The 24,155-nt window shown below is 53.7% G+C and overlaps 1 protein-coding gene across 1 annotated transcript in view; it reads right to left on the reverse strand.

Moving 5' to 3' along the window:
• Positions 1–501: 501 nt before the first annotated feature.
• Positions 502–24,155, reverse strand: part of LOC126443283 (fibrous sheath CABYR-binding protein-like) — a 66,233-nt gene continuing 42,579 nt past the window's right edge. Inside the window, exon 8 of the mRNA XM_050090894.1 lies at positions 502–900. Within this exon, the coding sequence (XP_049946851.1) occupies positions 502–900 (399 nt within the window). The remainder of the gene's footprint in view (positions 901–24,155) is intronic.

Here is a 24,155-nt window from a genome sequence, read left to right on the forward strand (position 1 = left end):
AGCTTGCGAGGAGAGCACAGCATGCGAGGATAGCTCAACTTAAGAGGACAGCTGAACTTCAGAGGACAGCTCAACTTCAGAGGACAGCTTAACTTGAGAGGACAGCTGAACTTGAGAGGGCAGCTCAACTTGAGAGGACAGCTCAACTTGAGAGGACAGCTCATCTAGAGAGGACAGCTCATCTAGAGAGGACAGCTCAACATCAGAGGACAGCTCAACTTGAAGGAGAGGTCAACTTGAGATGACATCTCAACTTGAGAGGACAGCTCAACTTGAGAGGACAGCTTAACTTTTGAGGACAGCTCAACATGAGAGGACAGCTCAACTTGAGAGGACAGCTCAACTAGAGAGGACAGCACAACTAGAGAGGGCAGCTCATCTTGAGAGGACAGCTCAACTTGAGAGGACGGATCAACATCAGAGGACAGCTCAACTTGAGAGGGCAGCTCAACTTGAGAGGGCAGCTCAACTTGAGAGGGCAGCTCAACTTGAGAGGGCAGCTCAACGAGAGGGCAGCTCAACTTGAGAGGGCAGCTCAACTTGAGAGGGCAGCTCAACTTGAGAGGGCAGCTCAACTTGAGTGTACAGCTCAACTTGAGAGAAAATCTCAACCTGAGAGGACACCTCAACCTGAGAGGACAGCTCAACTTGAGAGGACAGTCCAACTGTAGAGGACAGCTCAACAGTAGAGGACAGCTCAACTAGAGAGGACAGCTCAACTAGAGAGGACAGCTCAACTAGGGAAGACAGCTCAACTAGAGAGGACAGCTCAACTAGAGAGGACAGATCAACTAGACAAGACAGCTCAACTTGAGAGGACAGCTTAACTTTAGAGGACAGCTCAACTTGAGAGGACAGCTCAACTTGAGAGGACAGCTCAACTTGAGAGGACAGCTCAACCTGAGATGACAGCTCAACTTGAGAGGACAGCTCAACTTGAGAGGACAGCTCAACTTGAGAGGACAGCTCAACTAGAGAGGACAGCTCAACTAGAGAGGGCAGCTCATCTTGAGAGGACAGCTCAACTTGAGAGGGCAGCTCAACTTGAGAGGGCAGCTCAACTTGAGAGGGCAGCTCAACTTGAGAGGGCAGCTCAACTTGAGTGTACAGCTCAACTTGAGTGTACAGCTCAACTTGAGAGGAAATCTCAACCTGAGAGGACAGGTCAACTTGACAGGACAGTCCATCTGTAGAGGACAGCTCAACTGTAGAGGACAGCTCAACTTGAGGGGACTGCTCAACTTGAGAGGACAGCACAACTTGCGAAGGCAGCACAAATTGCGAGGACAGCAAAGCTTGCGAGGACAGCAAAGCTTGCGAGGACAGCAAAGCTTGCGAGGACAGCACAGCTTGCGAGGACAGCACAGCTTGCGAGGACAGCACAGCTTGCGAGGACAGCACAGCTTGCGAGGACAGCACAGCTTGCGAGGTCAGCACAGCTTGCGAGGACAGCACAGCTTGCGAGGACAGCACAGCTTGCGAGGACAGCACAGCTTGCGAGGACAGCACAGCTTGCGAGGACAGCACAGCTTGCGAGGTCAGCACAGCTTGCGAGGACAGCACAGCTTGCGAGGACAGCAGAGCTTGCGAGGACAGCACAGCTTGCGAGGACAGCACAGCTTGCGAGGTCAGCACAGCTTGCGAGGACAGCACAGCTTGCGAGGAGAGCACAGCTTGCGAGGACAGCACAGCTTGCAAGGACAGAACAGCTTGTGAGGACAGCACAGCTTGCGAGGACAGCACAGCTTGCGAGGACAGCACTGCTTGCGAGGACAGCTCAACTTGAGAGGACAGCTCAACTTGTGAGGACAGCTCAACGTGAGAGAACAGCTCAACTAGAGAGGACAGCTCAACTAGAGAGGACAGATCAACTAGAGAAGACAGTTTAACTTGAGAGGACAGCTTAACTTTAGAGGAGAGCTCAACTTGAGAGGACAGCTCAACTTGAGAGGACAGCTCAACTTGAGAGGACAGCTCAACCTGAGACGACAGCTCAACTTGAGAGGACAGCTCAGCTTGCGAGGACAGCACAACTTGGGCGGACAGCACTGCTTGCGCCGACAGGAAAGCTTGCACCGACAGTAAAGCTTGCAAGGACAGCACGGCTTGCTAGGACAGCACGGATTGCGACTACAGCACGGCTTGCGAAGACAGCACGGCTTGCGAGGACAGCACAGCTTGCGAGAGCAGCACGGCTTTCGAGGACAGCACAGCTTGTGATGACAGCACAACTTGCGAGGACAGCACAGCTTGCGACGACAGCTCAACTTGAGAGGACAGCTCAACTTGAGAGGACAGCTCAACTTGAGAGGACAGCTCAACTTGAGAGGACAGCTCAACTTGAGAGGACAGCTTAACCTGAAAGGACAGCTCAACTTGAGAGGGCAGCTCAACTTGAGAGAACAGCTCATCTAGAGAGGACAGCTCATCTAGAGAGGACAGCTCAACATCAGAGGACAGCTCAACTTGAAGGAGAGGTCAACTTGAGAGGACATCTCAACTTGAGAGGACAGCTCAACTTGAGAGGACAGCTTAACTTGAGAGGACAGCTCAACGTGAGAGGACAGCTCAACTTGAGAGGACAGCTCAACTTGAGAGGACAGCTCAACTAGAGAGGGCAGCTCAACTTGAGAGGGCAGCTCAACTTGAGTGGACAGCTCATCTAGAGAGGACAGCTCATCTAGAGAGGACAGCCCAACATCAGAGGACAGCTCAACTTGAGGGAGAGGTCAACTTGAGAGGACAGCTCAACTTGAGAGGACAGCTCAACTTGAGAGGACAGCACTACTTGAGAGGAAAGCACAACTTGCGAGGACAGCAAAGCTTGCGAGGGCAGCACGGCTTGCCAGAACAGCACGGCTTTCTAGGACAGCACAGCTTGCGAGGACAGCACAGCTTGTGAGGACAGCACAGCTTGCGAGGACAGCTCAACTTGAGAGGACAGCTCAACTTGTGAGGACAGCTCAACGTGAGAGAACAGCTCAACTAGAGAGGACAGCTCAACTAGAGAGGACAGCTCAACTAGAGAGGACAGCTTAACTTTAGAGGACAGCTCAACTTGAGAGGACAGCTCCACTTGAGAGGACAGCTCAACTTGAGAGGACAGCCCAACGTGAGAGGACAGCACTACTTGAGAGGAAAGCACAACTTGCAAGGACAGCAACGCTTGTGAGGACAGCACAGCTTGCCAGTACAGCACGGCTTTCTAGGACAGCACAGCTTGGGAGGACAGCACAGCTTGCGAGGACAGCTCAGCTCGCGAGGACAGCACAGCTTGCGAGGACAGCACAGCTTGCGAGGACAGCACAGCTTGCGAGTACAGCACAGCTTGCGAGGCCAGCACAGCTTGCGAGGACAGCACAGCTTGCGAGGACAGCACTGCTTGCGAGGACAGCACAGCTTGCGAGGACAGCACAGCTTGTGAGGACAGCACAGCTTGCGAGGACAGCACAGCTTGCGAGGACAGCACAGCATGCAAGGACAGCACAGCTTGCGAGGAGAGCACAGCTTGCGAGGACAGCACAGCTTGCGAGGACAGCACAGCTTGCGAGGACAGCACAGCTTGCGAGGACAGCACACCTTGCAAGGACAGCACAGCTTGCGAGGACAGCACAGCTTGCGAGGACAGCACACCTTGCGAGGACGGCACAGCTTGCGTGGACGGCACAGCTTGCGAAGACAGCTCAACTTGAGAGGACAGCTCATCTTGAGAGGACAGCTCAACTTGAGAGGACAGCTCAACCTGAGAGGACAGCTCAACTTGAGAGGACAGCTCAACTTGAGAGGACAGCCCAACTTGAGAGGACAGCACTACTTGAGAGGAAAGCACAACTTGTGAGGACAGCAATGCTTGCGAGGACAGCACATCTTGCCAGGACAGCACAGCTTTCTAGGACAGCACAGCTTGCGAGTACAGCTCAGCTTGTGAGGACAGCACAGCTTGCGAGGACTGCACAGCTTGCGAGGACAGCACAGCTTGCGAGGACAGCACTGCTTGCGAGGACAGCTCAACTTGAGAGGACAGCTCAACTTGTGAGGACAGCTCAACGTGAGAGAACAGCTCAACTAGAGAGGACAGCTCAACTAGAGAGGACAGCTCAACTAGAGAGGACAGCTCAACTAGGGAAGACAGCTCAACTAGAGAGGACAGCTCAACTAGGGAAGACAGCTCAACTAGAGAGAACAGCTCAACTAGAGAGGACAGATCAACTAGAGAAGACAGCTCAACTTGAGACGACAGCTTAACTTTAGAGGACAGCTCAACTTGAGAGGACCGCTAAACTTGAGAGGACAGCTCAACTTGAGAGGACAGCTCAACTTGAGAGGGCAGGTCAACTTGAGAGGACAGCTCAACTTGAGAGGACAGCTCAACTTGAGAGGACAGCTCAACTTGAGAGGACAGCTCAACTAGAGAGGACAGCTCATCTTGAGAGGACAGCTCAACTTGAGAGGACAGCTCAACTTGAGAGGACAGCTCAACTTGCGAGGGCAGCTCAACTTCAGAGGGCAGCTCAACTTCAGAGGACAGCACTACTTGAGAGGAAAGCACAACTTGCGAGGACAGCACGGCTCGCCAGGACAGCACGGCTTTCTAGGACAGCACAGCTTGCGAGGACAGCACAGCTTGCGAGGACAGCACAGCTTGAGAGGACAGCACAGCTTGCGAGGACAGCACAGCTTGTGAGGACAGCACAGCTTGCGAGGACAGCACAGCTTGCGAGGACAGCACAGCATGCGAGGACAGCACAGCTTGCGAGGAGAGCACAGCTTGCGAGGACAGCACAGCTTGCGAGGACAGCACAGCTTGCGAGGACAGCACAGCTTGCGAGGAAAGCACACCTTGCGAGGACAGCACAGCTTGCGAGGACAGCACAGCTTGCGAGGACAGCACACCTTGCGAGGTCGGCACAGCTTGCGTGGACGGCACAGCTTGCGAAGACAGCTCAACTTGAGAGGACAGCTCATCTTGAGAGGACAGCTCAACTTGAGAGGACAGCTCAACCTGAGAGGACAGCTCAACTTGAGAGGACAGCTCAACTTGAGAGGACAGCCCAACTTGAGAGGACAGCACTACTTGAGAGGAAAGCACAACTTGTGAGGACAGCAACGCTTGCGAGGACAGCACAGCTTGCCAGGACAGCACGGCTTTCTAGGACAGCACAGCTTGCGAGTACAGCACAGCTTGTGAGGACAGCACAGCTTGCGAGGACAGCACAGCTTGCGAGGACAGCACAGCTTGCGAGGACAGCACTGCTTGCGAGGACAGCTCAACTTGAGAGGACAGCTCAACTTGTGAGGACAGCTCAACGCGAGAGAACAGCTCAACTAGAGAGGACAGCTCAACTAGAGAGGACAGCTCAACTAGAGAGGACAGCTCAACTAGGGAAGACAGCTCAACTAGAGAGGACAGCTCAACTAGGGAAGACAGCTCAACTAGAGAGAACAGCTCAACTAGAGAGGACAGATCAACTAGAGAAGACAGCTCAACTTGAGAGGACAGCTTAACTTTAGAGGACAGCTCAACTTGAGAGGACAGCTCAACTTGAGAGGACAGCTCAACTTGAGAGGACAGCTCAACCTGAGACGACAGCTCAACTTGAGAGGACAGCTCAGCTTGTGAGGACAGCACAACTTGCGCGGACAGCACAGCTTGCGCCGACAGGAAAGCTTGCACCGACAGCAAAGCTTGCAAGGACAGCATGGCTTGCTAGGACAGCACGGATTGCGACTACAGCACGGCTTGCGAAGACAGAACGGCTTGCGAGGACAGCACAGCTTGCGAGAGCAGCACGGCTTTCGAGGACAGCACAGCTTGTGATGACAGCACAACTTGCGAGGACAGCACGGCTTGCGACGACAGCTCAACTTGAGAGGACAGCTCAACTTGAGAGGACAGCTCAACTTGTGAGGACAGCTCAACTTGAGAGGACAGCTCAACTTGAGAGGACAGCTTAACCTGAAAGGACAGCTCAACTTCAGAGGGCAGCTCAACTTGAGAGAACAGCTCATCTAGAGAGGACAGCTCATCTAGAGAGGACAGCTCAACATCAGAGGACAGCTCAACTTAAGGGAGAGGTCATCTTGAGAGGACATCTCAACTTGAGAGGACAGCTCAACTTGAGAGGACAGCTTAACTTGAGAGGACAGCTCAACGTGAAAGGACAGCTCAACTTGAGAGGACAGCTCAACTTGAGAGGACAGCTCAACTAGAGAGGGCAGCTCAACTTGAGAGGGCAGCTCAACTTGAGAGGACAGCTCATCTAGAGAGGACAGCTCATCTAGAGAGGACAGCCCAACATCAGAGGACAGCTCAACTTGAAGGAGAGGTCAACTTGAGAGGACAGCTCAACTTGAGAGGACAGCACTACTTGAGAGGAAAGCACAACTTGCGAGGACAGCAAAGCTTGCGAGGACAGCATGGCTTGCCAGGACAGCACGGCTTTCTAGGACAGCACAGCTTGCGAGGACAGCACAGCTTGCGAGGACAGCACTGCTTGCGAGGACAGCACAGCTTGCGAGGACAGCACAGCTTGTGAGGACAGCACAGCTTGCGAGGACAGCACAGCTTGCGAGGACAGCACAGCATGCGAGGACAGCACAGCTTGCGAGGAGAGCACAGCTTGCGAGGACAGCACAGCTTGCGAGGACAGCACAGCTTGCGAGGACAGCACAGCTTGCGAGGACAGCACAGCTTGCGAGGACAGCACAGCTTGCGAGGACAGCACAGCTTGCGAGGACAGCACACCTTGCGAGGACGGCACAGCTTGCGTCGACGGCAGAGCTTGCGAAGACAGCTCAACTTGAGAGGACAGCTCATCTTGAGAGGACAGCTCAACTTGAGAGGACAGCTCAACCTGAGAGGACAGCTCAACTTGAGAGGACAGCTCAACTTGAGAGGACAGCCCAAATTGAGAGGACAGCACTACTTGAGAGGAAAGCACAACTTGTGAGGACAGCAACGCTTGTGAGGACAGCACAGCTTGCCAGGACAGCACGGCTTTCTAGGACAGCACAGCTTGCGAGTACAGCACAGCTTGTGAGGACAGCACAGCTTGCGAGGACAGCACAGCTTGCGAGGACAGCACAGCTTGCGAGGACAGCACTGCTTGCGAGGACAGCTCAACTTGAGAGGACAGCTCAACTTGTGAGGACAGCTCAACGTGAGAGAACAGCTCAACTAGAGAGGACAGCTCAACTAGAGAGGACAGCTCAACTAGGGAGGACAGCTCAACTAGGGAAGACAGCTCAACTAGAGAGGACAGCTCAACTAGGGAAGACAGCTCAACTAGAGAGAACAGCTCAACTAGAGAGGACAGATCAACTAGAGAAGACAGCTCAACTTGAGACGACAGCTTAACTTTAGAGGACAGCTCAACTTGAGAGGACCGCTAAACTTGAGAGGACAGCTCAACTTGAGAGGACAGCTCAACTTGAGAGGGCAGGTCAAATTGAGAGGACAGCTCAACTTGAGAGGACAGCTCAACTTGAGAGGACAGCTCAACTTGAGAGGACAACTCAACTAGAGAGGACAGCTCATCTTGAGAGGACAGCTCAACTTGAGAGGACAGCTCAACTTGAGAGGACAGCTCAACTTGCGAGGGCAGCTCAACTTCAGAGGGCAGCTCAACTTCAGAGGGCAGCTCAACTTGAGAGGGCAGCTCAACTTGAGAGGGCAGCTCAACTTGAGAGGGCAGCTCAACTTGAGAGGGCAGCTCAACTTGAGAGGGCAGCTCAACTTGAGAGGGCAGCTCAACTTGAGAGGGCAGCTCAACTTGAGAGGGCAGCTCAACTTGAGTGTACAGCTCAACTTGAGAGGAAATCTCAACCTGAGAGGACACCTCAAACTGAGAGGTTAGCTCAACTTGAGAGGACAGCTCAACTTGAGAGGACAGCTCAACTTGAGAGGACAGCTCAACTTGAGAGGACAGCTCAACTAGAGAGGACAGCTCAACTAGAGAGGACAGCTCAACTTGAGAGGACAGCACAACTTGCGAGGACAGCACAACTTGCGAGGACAGCAAAGCTTGCGAGGACAGCAAAGCTTGTGAGGACAGCAAAGCTTGTGAGGACAGCATGGCTTGCGAGGACAGCAAGGCTTGCGTGGACAGCACGGCTTCCGAGGACAGCACGGCTTGCGAGGACAGCACAGATTGCGAGGACAGCACAGCTTGCGAGGACAGCACAGCTTTCGAGGACAGCACAGCTTGCGAGGACAGCACAGCTTTCGAGGACGGCATACCTTGTGAGGACGGCACAGCTTGCGTGGACGGCACAGCTTGCGAGGACAGCTCTACTTGAGAGGAAAGCTCAACTTGAGAGGACAGCTCAACTTGATAGGACAGCAAAGCTTGCGAGGACAGCAAAGCTTGCGAGGACAGCACGGCTTGCAAGGACAGCAAGGCTTGCGTGGACAGCACCGCTTGCGAGGATAGCTCAACTTGAGAGGACAGCTCAGCTTGAGAGGACAGCTCAACTTGAGAGGACAGCTCAACTTGAGAGGACAGCTTAACTTGAGAGGACAGCTCAACTTGAGAGGACAGCTCAACTTGAGAGGACAGCTCATCTAGAGAGGACAGCTCAACATTAGAGGACAGCTCAACTTGAAGGAGAGGCCAACTTAAGAGGATATCTCAACTTAAGAGGACAGCTCAACGTGAGAGGACAGCTTAACTTGAGAGGACAGCTCAACTTCAGAGGACAGCTCAAGTTGAGAGGACAGCTCAACTAGAGAGGACGGCACAACTTGGGAGGTCAGCTCAAGTTGAGAGGACAGCTCAAGTTGAGAGGACAGCTCATCTTGAGAGGACAGCTCAATCTGAGAGGACAGCTCAACTTGAGAGGACAGCTCAACTTGAGAGGATAGCTCAACTTGAGAGGACGGCACAACTTGAAAGGACAGCACAACTTGAGAGGACAGCTCAACTTGACAGGACAGCTCAACTTGAGAGGACAGATCATCCTGAGAGGACAGCTTAACTTGAGAGGACAGCTCAACTTGAGAGGACAGCTCAACTTGAGAGGACAGCACTACTTGAGAGGAAAGCACAACTTGCGAGGACAGCAAAGCTTGCGAGGACAGCACAGCTTGCCAAGACAGCACGGCTTTCTAGGACAGCACAGCTTGCGAGGACAGCACAGCTTGCGAGGACAGCACAGCTTGCGAGGACAGCACAGCTTGCGAGGACAGCACAGCTTGTGAGGACAGCACAGCTTGTGAGGACAGCACAGCTTGCGAGGACAGCACAGCTTGCGAGGTCAGCACGGCTTGCGGGGACAGCACAGCTTGCGAGGACAGCACAGCTTGCGAGGACAGCACAGCTTGCGAGGACAGTACAGCTTGCAAGGACAGCACAGCTTGCGAGGACAGCACAGCTTGCGAGGACAGCACACCTTGCGAAGACGGCACAGCTTGCGTGGACGGCACAGCCTGCGAGGACAGCTCAACTTGAGAGGACAGCTCAACTTGAGAGGACAGCTCAACTTGAGAGGACAGCTCAACCTCAGAGGACAGCTCAACTTGAGAGGTCAGCTCAACGGGAGAGGACAGCCCAACTTGAGAGGACAGCGCTACTTGAGAGGAAAGCACAACTTGCGAGGACAGCAACGCTTGTGAGGACAGCACAGCTTGCCAGGACAGCACGGCTTTCTAGGACAGCACAGCTTGCGAGCACAGCACAGCTTGCGAGGAAAGCACAGCTTGCGAGGAAAGCACAGCTTGTGAGGACAGCACAGCTTACGAGGACAGCACAGCTTGCGAGGACAGCACAGCTTGCGAGGACAGCACTGCTTGTGAGGACAGCTCAACTTGAGAGGACAGCTCAACTTGTGAGGACAGCTCAACGTGAGAGAACAGCTCAACTAGAGAGGACAGCTCAACTAGAGACGACAGCTCAACTAGGGAAGACAGCTCAACTACAGAGGACAGCTCAACTAGAGAGGACAGATCAACTAGAGAAGACAGCTCAACTTTAGAGGACAGCTCAACTTGAGAGGACAGCTCAACCTGAGACGACAGCTCAACTTGAGAGGACAGCACAACTTGAGAGGACAGCACAACTTGGGAGGGCAGCACAACTTGGGCGGACAGCACAACTTGCGCCGACAGCAAAGCTTGCACCGACAGCAAAGCTTGCAAGGACAGCACGGCTTGCGAGGACAGCACGGATTGCGACGACAGCACGGCTTGCGAGGACAGCACGGCTTGCAAGGACAGCACAGCTTGCGAGAGCAGCACAGCTTGCAGCTACAGCACAGCTTGCGAGGACAGCACAGCTTGCGGGGACAGCTCAGCTTGAGGGGACAGCACAGCTTGCGGGGACAGCACAGCTTGCGGGGACAGCACAGCTTGCGGGGACAGCACAGCTTGCGGGGACAGCACACCTTGCGGGGACAGCACATATTACGAGGACAGCTCAACTTGAGAGGACAGCTCAGCCTGAGAGGAAAGCTCAACCTGAAAGGACAGCTCAACTAGAGAGGACAGCTCAATTTTAGAGGACAGCTCAACTTGAGATGACAGCTCAACTTGAGAGGACAGCTCAACTAGAGAGGACAGCTCATCTTGAGAGGACAGCTCAACTTGAGAGGACAGCTCAACTTGAGAGGGCAGCTCAACTTGAGTGTACAGCTCAACTTGAGAGGAAATCTCAACCTAAGAGGACACCTCAACCTGAGAGGACAGCTAAACTTGAGCGGACAGTCCAACTGTAGAGGACAGCTCAACTGTAGAGGACAGCTCAACTTGAGAGGACAGCTCAAATTGAGAGGACAGCTCAATTTGAGAGGACAGCACAACTTGCGAGGACAGCACAACTTGCGAGGACAGCAAAGCTTGCGAGGACAGCAAAGCTTGTGAGGACAGCAAAGCTTGTGAGGACAGCACGGCTTGCGAGGACAGCAAGTCTTGCGTGGACAGCATGGCTTCCGAGGACAGCACGGCTTGCGAGGACAGCACAGCTTGTGAGGACAGCACAGCTTGCAAGGACAGCACAGCTTGCGATGACAGCATGGCTTGCAAGGACAGCACGGCTTGCGAGGACAGCACAGCTTGCGAGGACAGCACAGCTTGCGAGGACAGCACAGCTTGCGAGGACAGCACAGCTTTCGAGGACAGCACAGCTTGTGATGACAGCACAACTTGCGAGGACAGCACGGCTTGCGAGGACAGCTCAACTTGAGAGGACAGCTCAACTTGAGAGGACAGCTAAACATGAGAGGACAGCCCACCTTGAGAGAACAGCTCATCTAGAGAGGACAGCTCATCTAGAGAGGACAGCTCAACATCAGAGGACAGCTCAACTTGAAGGAGAAGTCAACTTGAGAGGACATCTCAACTTGTGAGGACAGCTCAACTTGAGAGGACAGCTTAACTTGAGAGGACAGCTCAACTTGAGAGGACAGCTCAACTTGAGAGGACAGCTCAACTAGAGAGGGCAGCTCAACTAGAGAGGGCATCTCAACTAGAGAGGTCAGCTCAACTAGAGAGGGAAGCTCAACTTGAGAGGACAGCTCAACTTAAGAGGACAGCTCAACTTGAGAGGGCAGCTCAACTTGAGAGGGCAGCTCAACTTGAGAGGGCAGCTCAACTTGAGAGGGCAGCTCAACTTGAGAGGGCAGCTCATTTTGAGAGGGCAGCTCATCTTGAGTGGACAGCTCAACTTGAGAGGACGGCACAACTTGAAAGGACAGCACAACTTGAGAGGACAGCTCAACTTGAGAGGACAGCTCAACTTGAGAAGACAGCTCAACCTGAGAGGACAGCTTAACTTGAGATGACAGCTCAACTTGAGAGGGCAGCTCAACTTGAGAGGACAGCACTACTTGAGAGGAAAGCACAACTTGCGAGGACAGCACAACTTGCGAGGACAGCAAAGCTTGCGAGGACAGCACAGCTTGCCAGGACAGCACGGCTTTCTAGGACAGCACAGCTTGAGAGAAAACCACAGCCTGCGAGGACAGCACAGCTTGCGAGGACAGCACAGCTTGCGAGAGCAGCACAGCTTGCAGGGACAGCACAGCTTGCGAGGACAGCACAGCCTGTGGGGACAGCACAGCTGGCGGGGACAGCACAGCTTGCGGGGACAGCACACCTTGCGGGGACAGCACAGATTGCGAGGACAGCTCAACTTGGGAGGACAGCTCAACCTGAGAGGAAAGCTCAACCTGAGATTACAACTCAGCTAGAGAGGACAGCTCAACTTTAGAGGACAGCTCAACTTGAGAGGACAGCACAACTTGCGAGGACAGCACAACTTGCGAGGACAGCAAAGCTTGCAAGGACAGCAAAGCTTGTGAGGACAGCACGACTTGCGAGGACAGCACGACTTGCGAGGACAGCACAGCTTGCGAGGATAGCATGGCTTGCAAGGACAGCACGGCTTGCGAGGACAGCACAGCTTGTGAGGAGAGCACAGCATGCGAGGATAGCTCAACTTAAGAGGACAGCTGAACTTCAGAGGACAGCTCAACTTCAGAGGACAGCTTAACTTGAGAGGACAGCTGAACTTGAGAGGGCAGCTCAACTTGAGAGGACAGCTCAACTTGAGAGGACAGCTCATCTAGAGAGGACAGCTCATCTAGAGAGGACAGCTCAACATCAGAGGACAGCTCAACTTGAAGGAGAGGTCAACTTGAGATGACATCTCAACTTGAGAGGACAGCTCAACTTGAGAGGACAGCTTAACATTTGAGGACAGCTCAACATGAGAGGACAGCTCAACTTGAGAGGACAGCTCAACTAGAGAGGACAGCACAACTAGAGAGGGCAGCTCATCTTGAGAGGACAGCTCAACTTGAGAGGACGGATCAACATCAGAGGACAGCTCAACTTGAAGGAGAGGTCAACTTGAGATGACATCTCAACTTGAGAGGACAGCTCAACTTGAGAGGACAGCTCAACTTCAGAGGGCAGCTCAACTTCAGAGGGCAGCTCAGCTTGAGAGGGCAGCTCAACTTGAGAGGGCAGCTCAACTTGAGAGGGCAGCTCAACTTCAGAGGGCAGCTCAACTTCAGAGGGCAGCTCAGCTTGAGAGGGCAGCTCAACTTGAGAGGGCAGCTCAACTTGAGAGGACAGCTCAATTTGAGAGGACAGCACAACTTGAGAGGACAGCACAACTTGGGCGGACACCACAGCTTGCGCCGACAGCAAAGCTTGCACTGACAGCAAAGCTTGCAAGGACAGCACGTCTTGCGAGGACAGCACGGATTGCGACGACAGCACGGCTTGTGAGGACAGCACGGCTTGCGAGGACAGCACAGGTTGCGAGAGCAGCTCAACTTGAGAGGACAGGTCAACTTAAAAGGGCAGCTCAACTTCAGAGGGCAGCTCAACTTGAGAGGGCAGCTCAACTTGAGAACGCAGCTCAACTTGAGAGGGCAGCTCATCTAGAGAGGACAGCTCATCTAGAGAGGACAGCTCAACATCAGAGGACAGCTCAACTTGAAGGAGAGGTCAACTTGAGATGACATCTCAACTTGAGAGGACAGCTCAACTTGAGAGGACAGCTTAACATTTGAGGACAGCTCAACATGAGAGGACAGCTCAACTTGAGAGGACAGCTCAACTAGAGAGGACAGCACAACTTGAGAGGGCAGCTCAACTTGAGAGGACAGCTCAACTTGAGAGGACAGCTCAACTTCAGAGGGCAGCTCAACTTCAGAGGGCAGCTCAGCTTGAGAGGGCAGCTCAACTTGAGAGGGCAGCTCAACTTGAGAGGGCAGCTCAACTTCAGAGGGCAGCTCAACTTCAGAGGGCAGCTCAGCTTGAGAGGGCAGCTCAACTTGAGAGGGCAGCTCAACTTGAGAGGACAGCTCAATTTGAGAGGACAGCACAACTTGAGAGGACAGCACAACTTGCGAGGACAGCACAACTTGGGCGGACACCACAGCTTGCGCCGACAGCAAAGCTTGCACTGACAGCAAAGCTTGCAAGGACAGCACGGCTTGCGAGGACAGCACGGATTGCGACGACAGCACGGCTTGTGAGGACAGCACGGCTTGCGAGGACAGCACAGGTTGCGAGAGCAGCTCAACTTGAGAGGACAGGTCAACTTAAAAGGGCAGCTCAACTTCAGAGGGCAGCTCAACTTGAGAGGGCAGCTCAACTTGAGAACGCAGCTCAACTTGAGAGGGCAGCTCAACTTGAGTGTACAGCTCAACTTGAGAGGAAATCTCATCTTGAGAGGACAGCTCAACTTGAGAGGACAGCTCAACTTAAAAGGGCAGCTCAACTTCAGAGGGCAGCTCAACTTGAGAGGGCAGCTCAACTTGATAGGGCAGCTCAACTTGAGAGGACAGCTCAACTTGAGAGGACAGCTCAACTAGAGAGGACAGCACAACTTAAGAGGACAGCTCAACTTAAAAGGGCAGCTCAACTTCAGAGGGCAGCTCAACTTGAGAGGGCAGCTCAACTTGAGAGGGCAGCTCAACTTGAGAGGGCAGCTCAACTTGAGAGGGCAGCTCAACTTGAGTGTACAGCTCAACTTGAGAGGACAGCTCAACTAGAGAGGACAGCTCATCTTGAGAGGATAGCTCAACTTGAGAGGACAGCTCAACTTAAGAGGAGAGCTCAACTTAAAAGGGGAGCTCAACTTCAGAGGGCAGCTCAACCTGAGAGGGCAGCTCAACTTGATAGGGCAGCTCAACTTGAGAGGGTAGCTCAACTTGAGTGTACAGCTCAACTTGAGAGGAAATCTCAAGCTGAGAGGACACCTCAACCTGAGAGGACAGCTCAACTTGAGAGGACAGTCCAACTGTAGAGGACAGCAGAACTGTAGAGGACAGCAGAACTGTAGAGGACAGCTCAACTTGAGAGGACACCTGAACTTGAGAGGACAGCTCAACTTGAGAGGACAGCTCAACTTGAGAGGACAGCTCAACTTGAGAGGACAGCTCAACTTGAGAGGACAGCACAACTTGAGAGGACAGCACAACTTGCGAGGACAGCACAACTTGCGAGGACAGCAAAGCTTGCGATGACAGCAAAGCTTGTGTGGACAGCAAAACTTGTGAGGACAGCACGGCTTTCGAGGACAGCAAGGCTTGCGTGGACAGCATGGCTTCCGAGGACAGCACGGCTTGCGAGGACAGCACGGCTTGTGAGGACAGCATGGCTTGCGAGGACAGCACGGCTTGCGAGGACAGCACGGCTTGCTAGGACAGCACAGCTTGCGAGGACAGCACAGCTTGCGAGGACAGCACAGCTTGCGAGGACAGCACAGCTTGCGATGACAGCACAACTTGCGAGGACAGCACGGCTTGCGAGGACATCTCAACTTGAGAGGACAGCTCAACTTGAGAGGACAGCTCAACTTGAGAGGACAGCTCAACCTGACAGGACAGCTCAACTTGAGAGGACAGCTTAACTTGAGAGGACAGCTCAACTTGAGAGGGCAGCTCAACTTGAGAGGACAGCTCAACTTGAGAGGACAGCTCATCTACAGAGGACAGCTCATCTAGAGAGGACAGCTCAACATCAGAGGACAGCTCAACTTGAAGGAGAGGTCAACTTGAGAGGACATCTCAACTTGAGAGGACAGCTCAACTTGAGAGGACAGCTCAACTTGAGAAGACAGCTCAACTAGAGAGGGCAGCTCATCTTGAGAGGACAGCTCAACATGAGAGGACAGCTCAACTTGAGAGGACAGCTCAACTTGGGAGGGCAGCTCAACTTGAGAGGGCAGCTCAACTTGAGAGGGCAGTTCAACTTGAGAGGGCAGCTCAACTTGAGAGGGCAGCTCAACTTGAGTGTACAGCTCAACTTGAGAGGAAATCTCAACCTGAGAGGACACCTCAACCTGAGAGGACAGCTCAACTTGAGAGGACAGTCCAACTGTAGAGGACAGCTCAACTGTAGAGGACAGCTCAACTTGAGAGGACAGCTCAACTTGAGAGGACAGCACAACTTGCGAGGACAGCACAACTTGCGAGGACAGCAAAACTTGCGAGGACAGCAAAGCTTGAGAGGACAGCAAAGTTTGTGATGACAGCATGGCTTGCGAGGACAGCAAGGCTTGCGTGGACAGCACGTCTTCCGAGGACAGCACGGCTTGCGAGGACAGCACGGCTTGCGAGGACAGCACAGCTTGCGAGGACAGCACGGCTTGCAAGGACAGCACGGCTTGCAAGGACAGCATGGCTTGCGAGGACAGCACGGCTTGCAAGGACACCTCATTTTGAGAGGACAGCTCAACTTGAGAGGACAGCTCAACTTGAGAGGACAGCTCAACTTGAGTGGACAGCTTAACTTGAGAGGACAGCTCAACTTGAGAGGACAGCTCAACTTGAGAGGACAGCTCATCTAGAGAGGACAGCTCATCTGGAGAGGACAGCTCATCTAGAGAGGACAGCTCAACATCAGAGGACAGCTCAACTTGAAGGAGAGGTCAACTTAAGAGGACATCTCAACTTGAGAGGACAGCTCAACTTGAGAGGACAGCTTAACTTGAGAGGACAGCTCAACTTCAGAGGACAGCTCAACTTCAGAGGACAGCCCAAGTTGAGAGGACAGCTCAACTAGAGAAGACAGCGCAACTTGAGAGGTCAGCTCAAGTTGAGAGGACAGCTCAAGTTGAGAGGACAGCTCAACTTGAGAGGACAGCTCAACTTGAGAGGACAGCTCAAGTTGAGAGGACAGCTCAACTTGAGAGGACAGCTCAACTTGAGAAGACAGCTCAACTTGAGAGGACGGCACAACATGAAAGGACAGCACAACTTGAGAGGACAGCTCAACTTGACAGGACAGCTCAACTTGAGAGGACAGCTCAACCTGAGAGGACTGCTTAACTTGAGAGTACAGCTCAACTTGAGAGGACAGCACTACTTGAGAGGAAAGCACAACTTGCGAGGACAGCAAAGCTTGTGAGGACAGCACAGCTTGCCGGGACAGCACGGCTTTCTAGGACAGCACAGCTTGCGAGGACAGCACAGCTTGTGAGGACAGCACAGCTTGCGAGGACAGCACAGCTTGCGAGGACAGCACAGCTTGCAAGGACAGCACAGCTTGTGAGGACAGCACAGCTTGCGAGGACAGCACAGCTTGTGAGGACAGCACAGCTTGCGAGGACAGCACAGTTTGCGAGGACAGCACAGCTTGCGAGGACAGCACTGCTTGATAGGACAGCTCAACTTGAGAGAACAGCTCAACTTGTGAGGACAGCTCAACGTGAGAGAACAGCTCAACTAGAGAGGACAGCTCAACTTGAGAGGACAGCTCAACTTGAGAGGACAGCACAACTTGCGAGGACAGCACAACTTGCGAGGACAGCAAAGCTTGCGAGGACAGCAAAGCTTGAGAGGACAGCAAAGTTTGTGATGACAGCACGGCTTGCGAGGACAGCACGCCTTTCCAGGACAGCACGGCTTGCAAAGACAGCACGGCTTGCGAGGACAGCACGGCGTGTGAGGACAGCACGGGTTGCGAGGACAGCACGGGTTGCGAGGACAGCACGGCAAGCGAGGACAGCATGGCTTGCGAGGACAGCACAGGTTGTGAGGACAGCACAGATTGCGAGGACAGCAAAGCTTCCAAGGACAGCACAGCTTCCGAGGACAGCACAGCTTCCGAGGACAGCACTGCTTGCGAGGACAGCACAGCTTGCGAGGACAGCACAGCTTGTGAGGACAGCACAGCTTGCGAGGACAGCACAGCTTGCGAGGACAGCACAGCATGCGAGGACAGCACAGCTTGCGAGGAGAGCACAGCTTGCGAGGACAGCACAGCTTGCGAGGACAGCACAGCTTGCGAGGACAGCACAGCTTGCGAGGACAGCACAGCTTGCGAGGACAGCACAGCTTGCGAGGACAGCACAGCTTGCGAGGACAGCACACCTTGCGAGGACGGCACAGCTTGCGTCGACGGCAGAGCTTGCGAAGACAGCTCAACTTGAGAGGACAGCTCATCTTGAGAGGACAGCTCAACTTGAGAGGACAGCTCAACCTGAGAGGACAGCTCAACTTGAGAGGACAGCTCAACTTGAGAGGACAGCCCAACTTGAGAGGACAGCACTACTTGAGAGGAAAGCACAACTTGTGAGGACAGCAACGCTTGCGAGGACAGCACAGCTTGCCAGGACAGCACGGCTTTCTAGGACAGCACAGCTTGCGAGTACAGCACAGCTTGTGAGGACAGCACAGCTTGCGAGGACAGCACAGCTTGCGAGGACAGCACAGCTTGCGAGGACAGCACTGCTTGCGAGGACAGCTCAACTTGAGAGGACAGCTCAACTTGTGAGGACAGCTCAACGCGAGAGAACAGCTCAACTAGAGAGGACAGCTCAACTAGAGAGGACAGCTCAACTAGAGAGGACAGCTCAACTAGGGAAGACAGCTCAACTAGAGAGGACAGCTCAACTAGGGAAGACAGCTCAACTAGAGAGAACAGCTCAACTAGAGAGGACAGATCAACTAGAGAAGACAGCTCAACTTGAGACGACAGCTTAACTTTAGAGGACAGCTCAACTTGAGAGGACCGCTAAACTTGAGAGGACAGCTCAACTTGAGAGGACAGCTCAACTTGAGAGGGCAGGTCAAATTGAGAGGACAGCTCAACTTGAGAGGACAGCTCAACTTGAGAGGACAGCTCAACTTGAGAGGACAACTCAACTAGAGAGGACAGCTCATCTTGAGAGGACAGCTCAACTTGAGAGGACAGCTCAACTTGAGAGGACAGCTCAACTTGCGAGGGCAGCTCAACTTCAGAGGGCAGCTCAACTTCAGAGGGCAGCTCAACTTGAGAGGGCAGCTCAACTTGAGAGGGCAGCTCAACTTGAGAGGGCAGCTCAACTTGAGAGGGCAGCTCAACTTGAGAGGGCAGCTCAACTTGAGAGGGCAGCTCAACTTGAGAGGGCAGCTCAACTTGAGAGGGCAGCTCAACTTGAGTGTACAGCTCAACTTGAGAGGAAATCTCAACCTGAGAGGACACCTCAAACTGAGAGGTTAGCTCAACTTGAGAGGACAGCTCAACTTGAGAGGACAGCTCAACTTGAGAGGACAGCTCAACTTGAGAGGACAGCTCAACTAGAGAGGACAGCTCAACTAGAGAGGACAGCTCAACTTGAGAGGACAGCACAACTTGCGAGGACAGCACAACTTGCGAGGACAGCAAAGCTTGCGAGGACAGCAAAGCTTGTGAGGACAGCAAAGCTTGTGAGGACAGCATGGCTTGCGAGGACAGCAAGGCTTGCGTGGACAGCACGGCTTCCGAGGACAGCACGGCTTGCGAGGACAGCACAGATTGCGAGGACAGCACAGCTTGCGAGGACAGCACAGCTTTCGAGGACAGCACAGCTTGCGAGGACAGCACAGCTTTCGAGGACGGCATACCTTTTGAGGACGGCACAGCTTGCGTGGACGGCACAGCTTGCGAGGACAGCTCTACTTGAGAGGAAAGCTCAACTTGAGAGGACAGCTCAACTTGATAGGACAGCAAAGCTTGCGAGGACAGCAAAGCTTGCGAGGACAGCACGGCTTGCAAGGACAGCAAGGCTTGCGTGGACAGCACCGCTTGCGAGGATAGCTCAACTTGAGAGGACAGCTCAGCTTGAGAGGACAGCTCAACTTGAGAGGACAGCTCAACTTGAGAGGACAGCTTAACTTGAGAGGACAGCTCAACTTGAGAGGACAGCTCAACTTGAGAGGACAGCTTAACTTGAGAGGACAGCTCAACTTCAGAGGACAGCTCAAGTTGAGAGGACAGCTCAACTAGAGAGGACGGCACAACTTGGGAGGTCAGCTCAAGTTGAGAGGACAGCTCAAGTTGAGAGGACAGCTCATCTTGAGAGGACAGCTCAATCTGAGAGGACAGCTCAACTTGAGAGGACAGCTCAACTTGAGAGGATAGCTCAACTTGAGAGGACGGCACAACTTGAAAGGACAGCACAACTTGAGAGGACAGCTCAACTTGACAGGACAGCTCAACTTGAGAGGACAGATCATCCTGAGAGGACAGCTTAACTTGAGAGGACAGCTCAACTTGAGAGGACAGCTCAACTTGAGAGGACAGCACTACTTGAGAGGAAAGCACAACTTGCGAGGACAGCAAAGCTTGCGAGGACAGCACAGCTTGCCAAGACAGCACGGCTTTCTAGGACAGCACAGCTTGCGAGGACAGCACAGCTTGCGAGGACAGCACAGCTTGCGAGGACAGCACAGCTTGCGAGGACAGCACAGCTTGTGAGGACAGCACAGCTTGTGAGGACAGCACAGCTTGCGAGGACAGCACAGCTTGCGAGGTCAGCACGGCTTGCGGGGACAGCACAGCTTGCGAGGACAGCACAGCTTGCGAGGACAGCACAGCTTGCGAGGACAGTACAGCTTGCAAGGACAGCACAGCTTGCGAGGACAGCACAGCTTGCGAGGACAGCACACCTTGCGAAGACGGCACAGCTTGCGTGGACGGCACAGCCTGCGAGGACAGCTCAACTTGAGAGGACAGCTCAACTTGAGAGGACAGCTCAACTTGAGAGGACAGCTCAACCTCAGAGGACAGCTCAACTTGAGAGGTCAGCTCAACGGGAGAGGACAGCCCAACTTGAGAGGACAGCGCTACTTGAGAGGAAAGCACAACTTGCGAGGACAGCAACGCTTGTGAGGACAGCACAGCTTGCCAGGACAGCACGGCTTTCTAGGACAGCACAGCTTGCGAGCACAGCACAGCTTGCGAGGAAAGCACAGCTTGCGAGGAAAGCACAGCTTGTGAGGACAGCACAGCTTACGAGGACAGCACAGCTTGCGAGGACAGCACAGCTTGCGAGGACAGCACTGCTTGTGAGGACAGCTCAACTTGAGAGGACAGCTCAACTTGTGAGGACAGCTCAACGTGAGAGGACAGCTCAACTTGTGAGGACAGCTCAACGTGAGAGAACAGCTCAACTAGAGAGGACAGCTCAACTAGAGACGACAGCTCAACTAGGGAAGACAGCTCAACTACAGAGGACAGCTCAACTAGAGAGGACAGATCAACTAGAGAAGACAGCTCAACTTTAGAGGACAGCTCAACTTGAGAGGACAGCTCAACCTGAGACGACAGCTCAACTTGAGAGGACAGCACAACTTGAGAGGACAGCACAACTTGGGAGGGCAGCACAACTTGGGCGGACAGCACAACTTGCGCCGACAGCAAAGCTTGCACCGACAGCAAAGCTTGCAAGGACAGCACGGCTTGCGAGGACAGCACGGATTGCGACGACAGCACGGCTTGCGAGGACAGCACGGCTTGCAAGGACAGCACAGCTTGCGAGAGCAGCACAGCTTGCAGCTACAGCACAGCTTGCGAGGACAGCACAGCTTGCGGGGACAGCTCAGCTTGAGGGGACAGCACAGCTTGCGGGGACAGCACAGCTTGCGGGGACAGCACAGCTTGCGGGGACAGCACAGCTTGCGGGGACAGCACACCTTGCGGGGACAGCACATATTACGAGGACAGCTCAACTTGAGAGGACAGCTCAGCCTGAGAGGAAAGCTCAACCTGAAAGGACAGCTCAACTAGAGAGGACAGCTCAATTTTAGAGGACAGCTCAACTTGAGATGACAGCTCAACTTGAGAGGACAGCTCAACTAGAGAGGACAGCTCATCTTGAGAGGACAGCTCAACTTGAGAGGACAGCTCAACTTGAGAGGGCAGCTCAACTTGAGTGTACAGCTCAACTTGAGAGGAAATCTCAACCTAAGAGGACACCTCAACCTGAGAGGACAGCTATACTTGAGCGGACAGTCCAACTGTAGAGGACAGCTCAACTGTAGAGGACAGCTCAACTTGAGAGGACAGCTCAAATTGAGAGGACAGCTCAATTTGAGAGGACAGCACAACTTGCGAGGACAGCACAACTTGCGAGGACAGCAAAGCTTGCGAGGACAGCAAAGCTTGTGAGGACAGCAAAGCTTGTGAGGACAGCACGGCTTGCGAGGACAGCAAGTCTTGCGTGGACAGCATGGCTTCCGAGGACAGCACGGCTTGCGAGGACAGCACAGCTTGTGAGGACAGCACAGCTTGCAAGGACAGCACAGCTTGCGATGACAGCATGGCTTGCAAGGACAGCACGGCTTGCGAGGACAGCACAGCTTGCGAGGACAGCACAGCTTGCGAGGACAGCACAGCTTAAGAGGACAGCACAGCTTTCGAGGACAGCACAGCTTGTGATGACAGCACAACTTGCGAGGACAGCACGGCTTGCGAGGACAGCTCAACTTGAGAGGACAGCTCAACTTGAGAGGACAGCTAAACATGAGAGGACAGCCCACCTTGAGAGAACAGCTCATCTAGAGAGGACAGCTCATCTAGAGAGGACAGCTCAACATCAGAGGACAGCTCAACTTGAAGGAGAAGTCAACTTGAGAGGACATCTCAACTTGTGAGGACAGCTCAACTTGAGAGGACAGCTTAACTTGAGAGGACAGCTCAACTTGAGAGGACAGCTCAACTTGAGAGGACAGCTCAACTAGAGAGGGCAGCTCAACTAGAGAGGGCATCTCAACTAGAGAGGTCAGCTCAACTAGAGAGGGAAGCTCAACTTGAGAGGACAGCTCAACTTAAGAGGACAGCTCAACTTGAGAGGGCAGCTCAACTTGAGAGGGCAGCTCAACTTGAGAGGGCAGCTCAACTTGAGAGGGCAGCTCAACTTGAGAGGGCAGCTCATTTTGAGAGGGCAGCTCATCTTGAGTGGACAGCTCAACTTGAGAGGACGGCACAACTTGAAAGGACAGCACAACTTGAGAGGACAGCTCAACTTGAGAGGACAGCTCAACTTGAGAAGACAGCTCAACCTGAGAGGACAGCTTAACTTGAGATGACAGCTCAACTTGAGAGGGCAGCTCAACTTGAGAGGACAGCACTACTTGAGAGGAAAGCACAACTTGCGAGGACAGCACAACTTGCGAGGACAGCAAAGCTTGCGTGGACAGCACAGCTTGCCAGGACAGCACGGCTTTCTAGGACAGCACAGCTTGAGAGAAAACCACAGCCTGCGAGGACAGCACAGCTTGCGAGGACAGCACAGCTTGCGAGAGCAGCACAGCTTGCAGGGACAGCACAGCTTGCGAGGACAGCACAGCCTGTGGGGACAGCACAGCTGGCGGGGACAGCACAGCTTGCAGGGACGGCACAGCTTGCGGGGACGGCACAGCTTGCGGGGTCAGCACAGCTTGTGGGGACAGCACAGCTTGCGGGGACAGCACACCTTGCGGGGACAGCACAGATTGCGAGGACAGCTCAACTTGGGAGGACAGCTCAACCTGAGAGGAAAGCTCAACCTGAGATTACAACTCAGCTAGAGAGGACAGCTCAACTTTAGAGGACAGCTCAACTTGAGAGGACAGCACAACTTGCGAGGACAGCACAACTTGCGAGGACAGCAAAGCTTGCAAGGACAGCAAAGCTTGTGAGGACAGCACGACTTGCGAGGACAGCACGACTTGCGAGGACAGCACAGCTTGCGAGGATAGCATGGCTTGCAAGGACAGCACGGCTTGCGAGGACAGCACAGCTTGCGAGGAGAGCACAGCATGCGAGGATAGCTCAACTTAAGAGGACAGCTGAACTTCAGAGGACAGCTCAACTTCAGAGGACAGCTTAACTTGAGAGGACAGCTGAACTTGAGAGGGCAGCTCAACTTGAGAGGACAGCTCAACTTGAGAGGACAGCTCAACTTGAGAGGACAGCTATACTTGAGCGGACAGTCCAACTGTAGAGGACAGCTCAACTGTAGAGGACAGCTCAACTTGAGAGGACAGCTCAAATTGAGAGGACAGCTCAATTTGAGAGGACAGCACAACTTGCGAGGACAGCACAACTTGCGAGGACAGCAAAGCTTGCGAGGACAGCAAAGCTTGTGAGGACAGCAAAGCTTGTGAGGACAGCACGGCTTGCGAGGACAGCAAGTCTTGCGTGGACAGCATGGCTTCCGAGGACAGCACGGCTTGCGAGGACAGCACAGCTTGTGAGGACAGCACAGCTTGCAAGGACAGCACAGCTTGCGATGACAGCATGGCTTGCAAGGACAGCACGGCTTGCGAGGACAGCACAGCTTGCGAGGACAGCACAGCTTGCGAGGACAGCACAGCTTAAGAGGACAGCACAGCTTTCGAGGACAGCACAGCTTGTGATGACAGCACAACTTGCGAGGACAGCACGGCTTGCGAGGACAGCTCAACTTGAGAGGACA

Source organism: Schistocerca serialis, unplaced genomic scaffold (assembly GCF_023864345.2).
Source record: "Schistocerca serialis cubense isolate TAMUIC-IGC-003099 unplaced genomic scaffold, iqSchSeri2.2 HiC_scaffold_1435, whole genome shotgun sequence".
Taxonomy (NCBI): Eukaryota; Metazoa; Arthropoda; class Insecta; order Orthoptera; family Acrididae; genus Schistocerca; species Schistocerca serialis.